The 12,942-nt window shown below is 47.2% G+C and overlaps 1 protein-coding gene across 1 annotated transcript; it reads right to left on the minus strand.

The window, feature by feature from the left end:
- Positions 1 to 8,707: 8,707 nt before the first annotated feature.
- On the minus strand, positions 8,708 to 11,766 carry LOC134071030 (uncharacterized). Its single transcript, XM_062527594.1, has 3 exons — positions 11,171 to 11,766; positions 10,525 to 10,837; positions 8,708 to 10,210 (listed from the first exon to the last, which is right to left on the minus strand). Exons 1-3 carry the CDS (start codon positions 11,764 to 11,766, stop codon positions 8,708 to 8,710), a joined length of 2,412 nt encoding a protein of 803 aa, XP_062383578.1.
- Between the last annotated feature and the right edge of the window lie 1,176 nt (positions 11,767 to 12,942).

Raw genomic sequence — 12,942 nt, forward strand, 5'->3', positions numbered from 1 at the left:
GACAGGCTGAACTGCAGCGTCTATTCACAGGTGCTATCCCGCTACTGATCGGTACGGGGGATTTGACTTGCTCCGTTTCCGACCTGGGCCGGTTCACCCCTCCTTAGGCGACCTGGTGATCCCAAGCTCCCCTAAGATCACCATATCGGCACCGAACTTAGCGTGGACACCCGTTCAACATAGCGCACGGCGGTCCCGAACCCCTGACTTCAAGCGATCCGCCAGCCTCAGCCTCCCAGACCCTTGGATTACAGGCGCACGCCACTGCACCCGGCGACGGAAGAGGGGTATTGACTCGAGATGGTCGTTTGGGTACGTCATGAAGCTGTTTATTTATTTATTTTCAATAAGGTATCATTCGCAAAGGCTACACAAAACATTCGTTTGAACTTATTAGTTCATTCATTCAGGTATGTCCTCTGCCATCATCTTAAGTTCTCCCTAAATGCTGGAAAAACATTTACAAAAGCAACAAAAAAAACTGTTGTAAAATATATTCAAAAATCTTTACTGAAGATGAAAACAATCAGTTGATCTCATAAAAAAATATCCTTGTGAATATGAGGCCTGAATTTAACAAGTTGTCCGAGCCATCAGCATTGATGTTTTCTATAGCACACTGGCTGAGCAAACATAATTGAAGGCTGTCCAGAGAAGAAAAATAAGCCATGCACTCGTTTGAATACTCTGTAAAACCACGACGAAGACGAGGTATGTGCACGTCACAAACAATTATGAAAATGTGTGACGTTTACCATGTCTTTTATCAATGCGTAATAGAAGCTATTTGGTGCGCAAAAGACTGAGTCTCGCTGTGTTGGACAGGCTGAACTGCAGCGTCTATTCACAGGTGCTAACCCGCTACTGATCGATACGGGGGATTTGACCTGCTCCGTTTCCGACCTGGGCCGGTTCACCCCTCCTTAGGCGACCTGGTGATCCCAAGCTCCCCTAAGATCACCATATCGGCACCGAACTTAGCGTGGACACCCGTTCGACATAGCGCACTGCGGTCCCGAACCCCTGACTTCAAGCGATCCGCCAGCCTCAGCCTCCCACACACTTGGATTACAGGCGCACGCCACTGCACCCGGCGACGGAAGAGGGGTATTGACTCGAGATGGTCGTTTGGGTACGTCATGAAGCTGTTTATTTATTTATTTTCAATAAGGTATCATTCGCAAAGGCTACACAAAAGATTCGTTTGAACTTATTAGTTCATTCATTCAGGTATGTCCTCTGCCATCATCTTAAGTTCTCCCTAAATGCTGGAAAAACATTTACAAAAGCAACAAAAAAAACTGTTGTAAAATATATTCAAAAATCTTTACTGAAGATGAAAACAATCAGTTGATCTCATAAAAAAATATCCTTGTGAATATGAGGCCTGAATTTAACAAGTTGTCCGAGCCATCAGCGTTGATGTTTTCTATAGCACACTGGCTGAGCAAACATAATTGAAGGCTGTCCAGAGAAGAAAAATAAGCCATGCACTCGTTTGAATACTCTTGTAAAGTAGGGCAAAATATATAACAATATATTTCCCACTTTTATACGTGTTCTGTCTACGTCCGGCGCTTCGATGAGGTTGAATTGGACTGAAAAAATATCTGAGAAGTTAGATGGCAATTGTATTAGGAATTTCACCAAGAATCTGACTCCATAGATTGTATTGTACCTCTAATACATTACCAAATAACTATTTTGTTTAACTATGGCAGAGAATGGCATGGCACAACTAGACTTTAGAGATATGCAAACTGAGCGAGGAGAATTAACCATTTATTAGGCCTTGAGCCTTAGGTAAGAGTAAAAGTATCAGTAATTATCCTTAAACAAAGTAACAAAGGATAAGTAATCTTAACCTCAAAACAAACAATAAACTTGGACTTAAACCTTAACAAGTTACCAAGTTAAAATGCTACATACATCAGATAAAACAATATATCAAATAATGAAAATAACAAACCCCATAAAGAAATCAAAAGATAGATAGATAGAGAGAGAGAGAGAGAGAAAAGGCAGGGAGAGAGAGAGAGAGAGAGAGAGGGGCAGAGAGGTCAGTGTGACCTCTTGCCTAGACCAGAACAGAGCAGGAAGAGAAGAGAGCCAAGATAGCGAGAAGAGACCGAGGTGAGAAATTCTCAACCTTAAACTATCATGCAGGTCACCCCCCAACCCTGTGGGTGGGATGTGGGTGTGTCTACCACCTGAAGTTCTCCCGTGTAGTTCTTACTCTACAATTATGTATACATACATTAGAGTGCAATGAAAGCGTGATCAGGCTGTTGCCCACATTACAAGTATTAATTCAAGACCAAACATGGATGTATTATCATTTGTCATGAAACAGATACATTTCAGTTTCCAACATTAGTTCATCAGGCATGGAGAGGGGGAGAAGAGGTGTGTCCGAGGGCCTTTCACCAAATGGCCGGCCACACACACAATGGGAACAGTTCAAATGCAAATAGATCACCTGGACACAAAGGAGTCTAACTGTGAGGTCGTCTCCCCCGTTCTGAACTTTAGGGATGTTTCTCAGATGGAAAATTTACCAGCTTACACTCTGTAAAACCACGACGAAGACGAGGTATGTGCACGTCACAAACAATTATGAAAATGTGTGACGTTTACCATGTCTTTTATCAATGCGTAATAGAAACTATTTGGTGCGCAAAAGACTGAGTCTCGCTGTGTTGGACAGGCTGAACTGCAGCGTCTATTCACAGGTGCTAACCCGCTACTGATCGATACGGGGGATTTGACCTGCTCCGTTTCCGACCTGGGCCGGTTCACCCCTCCTTAGGCGACCTGGTGATCCCAAGCTCCCCTAAGATCACCATATCGGCACCGAACTTAGCGTGGACACCCGTTCGACATAGCGCACTGCGGTCCCGAACCCCTGACTTCAAGCGATCCGCCAGCCTCAGCCTCCCAGACACTTGGATTACAGGCGCACGCCACTGCACCCGGCGACGGAAGAGGGGTATTGACTCGAGATGGTCGTTTGGGTACGTCATGAAGCTGTTTATTTATTTATTTTCAATAAGGTATCATTCGCAAAGGCTACACAAAACATTCGTTTGAACTTATTAGTTCATTCATTCAGGTATGTCCTCTGCCATCATCTTAAGTTCTCCCTAAATGCTGGAAAAACATTTACAAAAGCAACAAAAAAAACTGTTGTAAAATATATTCAAAAATCTTTGCTGAAGATGAAAACAATCAGTTGATCTCATAAAAATATCCTTGTGAATATGAGGCCTGAATTTAACAAGTTGTCCGAGCCATCAGCGTTGATGGTTTCTATAGCATACTGGCTGAGCAAACATAATTGAAGGCTGTCCAGAGAAGACAAATAAGCCATGCACTCGCATTGACGTGCTATAGAAAAGATGATATTTTCCATTTGGGAACTGGTAGTTACCAGTGTGTTGTGTTCAAGTGCTTATGTTGCTGTACTGCTAAATGAGTAAATTGCCTGTCACTCATCACTATAGAGACTCCTATTTACTGCTAGCTAGCATATCGCTCTGGGTAGGTAACACCATACCATAACAGCTTTTTTAAAAATGAAACTGAGTGTTAAAGCATTATATTACAATGGTCAATGACACAACATTGTATAGGCTACAAATACGATCTGTTAACAGTAGCAAAACATGTTTAGTAGTGCAAAATGCTATCATTCACAACTCTTCCGCCATGTTGAAAATGTCAAAGGTTATCTCATCTCGGCAACTCGTCCATCAAAATATTCTACGAGTTGCTCAGTGGAAATTACCATATGAGATGGTGTTCATGTGCATTTTTGACCTCGGCTTTTGGTATGTACCATAATTACTATAGCACATGAAACCACGACGAAGACGAGGTATGTGCACGTCACAAACAATTATGAAAATGTGTGATGTTTGCCATGTCTTTTATCAATGCGTAATAGAAGCTATTTGGTGCGCAAAAGACTGAGTCTCGCTGTGTTGGACAGGCTGAACTGCAGCGTCTATTCACAGGTGCTATCCCGCTACTGATCGGTACGGGGGATTTGACTTGCTCCGTTTCCGACCTGGGCCGGTTCACCCCTCCTTAGGCGACCTGGTGATCCCAAGCTCCCCTAAGATCACCATATCGGCACCGAACTTAGCGTGGACACCCGTTCAACATAGCGCACGGCGGTCCCGAACCCCTGACTTCAAGCGATCCGCCAGCCTCAGCCTCCCAGACACTTGGATTACAGGCGCACGCCACTGCACCCGGCGACGGAAGAGGGGTATTGACTCGAGATGGTCGTTTGGGTACGTCATGAAGCTGTTTATTTATTTATTTTCAATAAGGTATCATTCGCAAAGGCTACACAAAACATTCGTTTGAACTTATTAGTTCATTCATTCAGGTATGTCCTCTGCCATCATCTTAAGTTCTCCCTAAATGCTGGAAAAACATTTACAAAAGCAACAAAAAAAACTGTTGTAAAATATATTCAAAAATCTTTACTGAAGATGAAAACAATCAGTTGATCTCATAAAAAAATATCCTTGTGAATATGAGGCCTGAATTTAACAAGTTGTCCGAGCCATCAGCGTTGATGTTTTCTATAGCACACTGGCTGAGCAAACATAATTGAAGGCTGTCCAGAGAAGAAAAATAAGCCATGCACTCGTTTGAATACTCTGTAAAACCACGACGAAGACGAGGTGTGTGCACGTCACAAACAATTATGAAAATGTGTGACGTTTACCATGTCTTTTATCAATGCGTAATAGAAGCTATTTGGTGCGCAAAAGACTGAGTCTCGCTGTGTTGGACAGGCTGAACTGCAGCGTCTATTCACAGGTGCTAACCCGCTACTGATCGATACGGGGGATTTGACCTGCTCCGTTTCCGACCTGGGCCGGTTCACCCCTCCTTAGGCGACCTGGTGATCCCAAGCTCCCCTAAGATCACCATATCGGCACCGAACTTAGCGTGGACACCCGTTCGACATAGCGCACTGCGGTCCCGATCCCCTGACTTCAAGCGATCCGCCAGCCTCAGCCTCCCAGACACTTGGATTACAGGCGCACTCCACTGCACCCGGCGACGGAAGAGGGGTATTGACTCGAGATGGTCGTTTGGGTACGTCATGAAGCTGTTTATTTATTTATTTTCAATAAGGTATCATTCGCAAAGGCTACACAAAACATTCGTTTGAACTTATTAGTTCATTCATTCAGGTATGTCCTCTGCCATCATCTTAAGTTCTACCAGGAAGACTCAGTAGACAGAATAGAAGCAGATAACAATTTAATTTGATAAGGAGTAGCTTCAAGCATATAAAAGTTCAGGATAAACAACAATCTTTGGCGTAGGCCCCGTCTCGACTCCGTCCGGGGATGAACGGAACTCGGATCCTGCTGATCGAAGAGCAGGGGCGATGAGCCTACCCCCCGATGACGAGACAGGGACCAACTGGTGGCGGTGGCTGTGAGGGAGAAGGTGTAGATAGCATGCAGCGGCCGACAAGACGAAGACTGCTGGTCGCACCCGGCGACGGAAGAGGGGTATTGACTCGAGATGGTCGTTTGGGTACGTCATGAAGCTGTTTATTTATTTATTTTCAATAAGGTATCATTCGCAAAGGCTACACAAAACATTCGTTTGAACTTATTAGTTCATTCATTCAGGTATGTCCTCTGCCATCATCTTAAGTTCTACCAGGAAGACTCAGTAGACAGAATAGAAGCAGATAACAATTTAATTTGATAAGGAGTAGCTTCAAGCATATAAAAGTTCAGGATAAACAACAATCTTTGGCGTAGGCCCCGTCTCGACTCCGTCCGGGGATGAACGGAACTCGGATCCTGCTGATCGAAGAGCAGGGGCGATGAGCCTACCCCCCGATGACGAGACAGGGACCAACTGGTGGCGGTGGCTGTGAGGGAGAAGGTGTAGATAGCATGCAGCGGCCGACAAGACGAAGACTGCTGGTCGTGGTGGCTGGAGGGGTGGTGGAGGGAACGACAAAGTCGGCGTACTGAGTAGCAGAGAGAAGTGTTAGTAAAACAGTTTTAAAGCCCCCGCTGAATTCCTATAGGCTAGCACTGATTGGATGAATCGAATGGGGGAGTTCCCTGAAAATGTAAACAAAGGCTACGATTCGTTACATAATGAATAGGAGGAGTAAAGATACACTACGAGTCTCCCTAGTAGAACTTTCGCTGAAGCTATCATTTCTACCAGGAAGACTCAGTAGACAGAATAGAAGCAGATAACAATTTAATTTGATAAGGAGTAGCTTCAAGCATATAAAAGTTCAGGATAAACAACAATCTTTGGCGTAGGCCCCGTCTCGACTCCGTCCGGGGATGAACGGAACTCGGATCCTGCTGATCGAAGAGCAGGGGCGATGAGCCTACCCCCAAAGGATGAAAGATGCCCGCCAGGGCAGTAACTCAGTAACCTAAGTCTGAGAGAAAATAAAGATTAAGATACATGAGACATTAAATTTGATAGCATGCATGGGCAGGGATGATGAGGATGTACCTAGCCGTTAGGTAGTGATCTAATGAGAATGTTAAGGGATGCTTTACATGTTTTCGCTATTGTGGAACGAAAACAACCAGACGACCAGCGTCCAGGGCAACCTGGACCATGAGCTGGGCAACCAGCGTCTAGGGCAACCTAGACCAAAATTTGAGCCGGGCAACCGGCGTCCAGGGCAACCTGGACCGTGAGCTGGGCAACCAGCGTCTAGGGCAACCTAGACCGATGTGACGAGCCGGGCAACCGGCGTCCAGGGCAACCTGAACCGTGAGCTGGGCAACCAGCGTCTAGGGCAACCTAGACCGATGTGACGAGCCGGGCAACCGGCGTCCAGGGCAACCTGAACCGTGAGCTGGGCAACCAGCGTCTAGGGCAACCTAGACCGATGTGACGAGCCGGGCAACCGGCGTCCAGGGCAACCTGAACCGTGAGCTGGGCAACCAGCGTCTAGGGCAACCTAGATCGATGTGATGAGCCGGGCAACCGGCGTCCAGGGCAACCTGAACCGTGAGCTGGGCAACCAGCGTCTAGGGCAACCTAGACCGATGTGATGAGCCGGGCAACCGGCGTCCAGGGCAACCTGAACTGTGAGCTGGGCAACCAGCGTCTAGGGCAACCTAGACCGATGTGATGAGCCGGGCAACCGGCGTCCAGGGCAACCTGAACCGTGAGCTGGGCAACCAGCGTCTAGGGCAACCTAGACCGATGTGATGGGCCGGGCAACCGGCGTCCAGGGCAACCTGAACCGTGAGCTGGGCAACCAGCGTCTAGGGCAACCTAGACCGATGTGATGAGCCGGGCAACCGGCGTCCAGGGCAACCTGAACCGTGAGCTGGGCAACCAGCGTCTAGGGCAACCTAGACCGATGTGACGAGCCGGGCAACCGGCGTCCAGGGCAACCTGAACCGTGAGCTGGGCAACCAGCGTCTAGGGCAACCTAGACCGATGTGATGAGCCGGGCAACCGGCGTCCAGGGCAACCTGAACCGTGAGCTGGGCAACCAGCGTCTAGGGCAACCTAGACAGAATTGATGAGCCGGGCAACCGGCATCCAGGGCAACCTGGATCATGAGCTGGTAAACTGGGCTAAGTTTAAGATACCACAATAGCTACTGGCGTGCTGCGCCCTTTTAACTAATCAGTAAATGTGCCAGGCAAGCCTGAGTATAACCACCGCCACCAGATTATGAATAGTAAATTGAATGATACCTTAGTAATTGCGGACAGTGACTTCTGAGCATTGACAACGTCAAATGGGGTTAGTCTGATGTAGGAGGAATAAGCATCAGAAGACCATCTTCCCAGAGTTTTGATGGATGAAGATGAAAGCCCCTTTTGGGCTGCAGTAGTGGCCGCGCCGATACGGAAGGAATGAGTCGTGAACTTCTTTGGTGAGAGATTGCATATACGCAGAACATTGGCTAAGTGGGTGCTGAACCAGGAACGTGACATTGCTGAACCGTCTGGTGTGATAAAGAGGGGTAAATCGGAAGAGGTGTGCGGACGTAGTTTAAGATAATTGACCATGGAGACGAACGGGCAAAGGACATCATTTATTTTAGCAATTGTAATGGTGGAACCTGATCCGGAGGAATCAGTTTTTGAATATTTAAGAAATAAGGTGAAGTGAGTGGGGAAAAAGGATAGATCGGAAAGACAGAGATTGCGTGAGGGGTCGAATGACTGTGAATTCGTAGTGAATTCGCCGCACCGCATGAAGCCATAAAAAGCCATGAGGAAAACGGCCTCTAGTAGGCAAGCCACGTACGGTGAGTGATAGCCGCGTTTAAGTGCTGATATTAAGCGGCGCAAGATATCAGCCGTAATGGGGAGGCGAGAGTCGGTTGAACGCGGGGAGGAATTTGAGAAGCCTTTGAGGAGAAGACGAATTTGAGAATTTGAAAATAGACTAGGGAAGCCAGAGTCGTGAAGTCTGGCGTGGAATTGAATGCCTGCGAGGGTTTTCCGAATTGAAACAACTTTGAGCCCACGTTGATCAAAACAATACACTAGAAATGCGCAGACAGTGGAAATGAGAACCGGGACGGCAGGCGTGTGATGGTGCTGAGAGAACATAACGAACCAGGACCAGGCAGAATTATATGCTTCGGTCGTGGATTTGGCGACACCTTTGATCATATAACTTTTAGCCTTATCTAATAGCGAATCTAGAGAAGGCGAAATTAAACCAGAAGCAGTTCGGAGAACTTTGGGCACGGGGTTGACACTTTGCTGGCTGAAGGGCAGAGACGTTGGAATTCCTGAAAACGGAGACGGGAGAGTGCGTCAGCTTCGACATTAATATAACCTGGTACATGAGAGGCATTTACGACGAAGTTATGAATGACTGACTGCCAGGTGAGTCTCCTCAGAAGAGACATAATTTTGGGGCAGCGAGAGCGACCTTTATTAATAATGGCCACCACTGCTTCGTTGTCACAGAAAAAGAGAATGCGCTTTCTTGACCATTCTTTACCCCACAGGACGCAGGAGACCACGATGGGGTATAATTCGAAAAGGGCGGATGAAACAGCATCGGAGGAAAATGCGAGAAATTCATCGGACCATTTTTCTGCGAACCACAAATCATTGTAAAGCCCCCCAAAGCCGAGAGATGGAGCGGCATCCGTGAACAGCTTGAGAGAGACGGACGAGTCGGTGTGATCGTTGTAAAAAAAAGAGATGCCGTTCCAATGCTTCAGCAGCTTGGACCAAAAGCTAAGATCCGACTGACAGCCTGAATCGAGAACAATAGAGTCGGATAGATTTTCCACGGAGTGAGCCAGATCTAACAGGCGAGAGATGAAGGAGCGGCCTTGCGGGATGATGCGCATCGCGAAATTCAGGTGGCCCAGGAGAGAGAGGAGTTCCCTTTTAGTCACCGAGCCGACTGAGAGGGAAGAAGCGGACACTTCGCGGATTCTGGTCAATTTTTCGTCTGGGAGAGAGGCCTGCATTTTAACGGAGTCGAGGATTATACCCAGAAATTCGAGAGAAGTGACGGGTCCTAATGTCTTTTCGGCAGAGAGGGGAACCCCTAGCTCCTGGAAAACGTTGCGAAGGACGTCCAGAACTGAACTGGTCTTAGCTGGAAAGTCAATTAAAAGAAAATCGTCCAGGAGGTGCAGAACGAACGGTAAATGACAGACATTTAACAAAATCCAGCACAGTGCTTCTGAAAGGCAATTAAAAATGTGAGGACTACTCCTGCACCCGAAAGTAAGCCTCACTGCAAAATAGAATTTAGACTGCCATTTTACGCAAAATAGGGGCCAGTCGGCAGGGTGAATTGGCATAACCTTAAATGCGTCGGTAATGTCGGCTTTAGCGAGCAGGGCGCCCTGACCAGCGATTTTAATGAGGTGAATAGCATTATCGACGGAGGCGTAGTGGAGAGAAAAGGGCTCGAGAGGAATCATTTCATTGACGCTGGACCAGGTTTCGGAGTGAGGTGAAGACATGTCAAAAATCAGCCTTTTCTTGCCAGAGTATTTCCTGGTAGCCACGCCGAGTGAGTTTACGCGGAAGGGGTGAAAAGGAGGAGCAGAGAAGGGGCCGAGAACATAGCCTTTATTTAATTCTTTAGACAGAAGTTCGGACACTATAGAGGGTTCGGTTAGAGCCGACTGAAGGTTCCTAGCCGTGTACGAGCATGAAAGGGGGGACAGAACACCAACCCTAAACCCCTGAGAGAGACCGGTGAGCAGATAGTCAACAAAAACAGGATCAGGATGGGCAGAGAGATAACACGACAGAGTGGAAACATTGATTGGCGTAGATGGATGAGACGCTAAAATTTCTTGGCGGAAGCCTTTCCTCCTCTTTGGGGTCGCAAGCGACGGGGACAGACAGACTTTGGATGCGGATCCTTGCACTGACTACATACATGGGAAAACATACAGTTAGAATGCGAACACGCACCCTCATTAAAGTTATTGCAGATAGCACGCCCGTTAAAATAGGTAACCGGACGCCCTTGACGATCAGTGCTAGACCTTACGGAGTCAGGATGCTGGACAGCAACCGGAAGTGGTGGTCGGTTGAAGGCCGTTTGCGGACACAGAATCGCCGTGTGGGCGTGGGAGCCACAAATGTTGCAGCTGAGCGATCTTTGGCCACTGAAATGCCTAACCAAAAGTTCGGTGTCGACGACGGACCAGTCCAAGCGAAGATTGTACAGAGAAATGTAAGAAGCGGACTTCGCGGAAAATGCATTATGGTACTGATAGAAAAGTGTGCCTCCGTAACGGAGGTTGAAATCGGCCATGATGGCAAGGTATGTGTCCAGTTCTATCCTGCGATCAGGGTACACGCTGCAGATGACATCGCGATACAGACCGAAAGCAATCACGAAATCGCAAAAAGGCAGGTTTTTTAGAAGTCTCGGATCAGAATTTTTTAAAAACACTGAAACGTCACCGCAATCGACTAATTGTCGATCGATTGTGGGAGATGGCACCAGCAAGGAAGCAAGATTGATGTCTTTACCTTGGAGTATGTTTTGCCTGAGTTGTGGGGAAATGGAGACTGTGGAGGGTGCAACGAAGCTCCTGCCGAGCGGAGGAGCAGGGAGAGCTGTTGCCAGAGAAAAAGCTGGCGAAACTGCGGTGCCAGCTAGCACTAAAGTTGAGTTAGCCGCTGAGAACCCCGTGCTGGTGTTCGGTGCTTGGAGGGGGACGGGCCACTGAATGGCGGCGGGAGCCGGCGGTGCTGCAGACGGCGAGGAGGCCGGTAGAGCTGGGCGCTGGTGTTCCAGCGCCTGAATTCTGGAGTCGATTGCTGTAATCGACGCGGTGAGGGAGAGAACTGCATCCAGGATGGGTTGAGACGAGACGGGAGAGTCCGGGAGGGTCGGAGCAGTAGGCTTCCTCTTACGAGGCGCAGGAGTAAGGTGCTTCGTCTTTGCCCGGCGTTTCTTTGGTGGCGGAGCGGGCTCTTCCAGATCAGCAGCGGGATCGACTGGGAGATCAGGAGCAGGACCTGGGACATTTGGCTCGGCGTGGAGTTGAGGACTGCCGAGAGTGTTGTGCGTGAGGAGAACGAGATCTTCTTTACTCAACTCGGCGTTGAAAGGGATCCCCGACTGGGCCAAGACGGCTGCTATGTCAGCAGCGGTGGAGTTGGCCCATTTGGAGTTAGCCTTGATGGCCCTGGCGCTCCTCCTGCGTTGGGTAGGAGGGACGAAGTCTGCGTCCGAATCGGACGACCGGATGGTCAGCAGGGGAGACGAACCAGCAGACATGGTAGGAGAAAACTTTTTAAATTCCGTAGAATAGAATGAGTAACTTTGGCGACTGTGCTTTTAAACAACAGAACGACAAAGTCGGCGTACTGAGTAGCAGAGAGAAGTGTTAGTAAAACAGTTTTAAAGCCCCCGCTGAATTCCTATAGGCTAGCACTGATTGGATGAATCGAATGGGGGAGTTCCCTGAAAATGTAAACAAAGGCTACGATTCGTTACATAATGAATAGGAGGAGTAAAGATACACTACGAGTCTCCCTAGTAGAACTTTCGCTGAAGCTATCATTTCTCCCTAAATGCTGGAAAAACATTTACAAAAGCAACAAAAAAAACTGTTGTAAAATATATTCAAAAATCTTTGCTGAAGATGAAAACAATCAGTTGATCTCATAAAAATATCCTTGTGAATATGAGGCCTGAATTTAACAAGTTGTCCGAGCCATCAGCGTTGATGGTTTCTATAGCATACTGGCTGAGCAAACATAATTGAAGGCTGTCCAGAGAAGACAAATAAGCCATGCACTCGCATTGACGTGCTATAGAAAAGATGATATTTTCCATTTGGGAACTGGTAGTTACCAGTGTGTTGTGTTCAAGTGCTTATGTTGCTGTACTGCTAAATGAGTAAATTGCCTGTCACTCATCACTATAGAGACTCCTATTTACTGCTAGCTAGCATATCGCTCTGGGTAGGTAACACCATACCATAACAGCTTTTTTAAAAATGAAACTGAGTGTTAAAGCATTATATTACAATGGTCAATGACACAACATTGTATAGGCTACAAATACGATCTGTTAACAGTAGCAATACATGTTTAGTAGTGCAAAATGCTATCATTCACAACTCTTCCGCCATGTTGAAAATGTCAAAGGTTATCTCATCTCGGCAACTCGTCCATCAAAATATTCTACGAGTTGCTCAGTGGAAAATACCATATGAGATGGTGTTCATGTGCATTTTTGACCTCGGCTTTTGGTATGTACCATAATTACTATAGCACATGAAACCACGACGAAGACGAGGTATGTGCACGTCACAAACAATTATGAAAATGTGTGATGTTTGCCATGTCTTTTATCAATGCGTAATAGAAGCTATTTGGTGCGCAAAAGACTGAGTCTCGCTGTGTTGGACAGGCTGAACTGCAGCGTCTATTCACAGGTGCTATCCCG

Source organism: Sardina pilchardus, chromosome 23 (assembly GCF_963854185.1).
Source record: "Sardina pilchardus chromosome 23, fSarPil1.1, whole genome shotgun sequence".
NCBI classification, from domain to species: Eukaryota; Metazoa; Chordata; class Actinopteri; order Clupeiformes; family Clupeidae; genus Sardina; species Sardina pilchardus.

Excerpts from the sequence above, each read along its gene's own strand:
- LOC134071030 (XM_062527594.1), bottom strand. The coding sequence starts at position 11,766 with ATGTCTGCTGGTTCGTCTCCCCTGCTGACCATCCGGTCGTCCGATTCG. Across the intron at positions 10,838-11,170 it reads GCACCGAACACCAGCACGGG|CGTGTACCCTGATCGCAGGA; the intron begins GTTCTCAGCGGC and ends TGTCATCTGCAG. Across the intron at positions 10,211-10,524 it reads CTGTCCAGCATCCTGACTCC|GGGTTTAGGGTTGGTGTTCT; the intron begins GTAAGGTCTAGC and ends GGTCTCTCTCAG.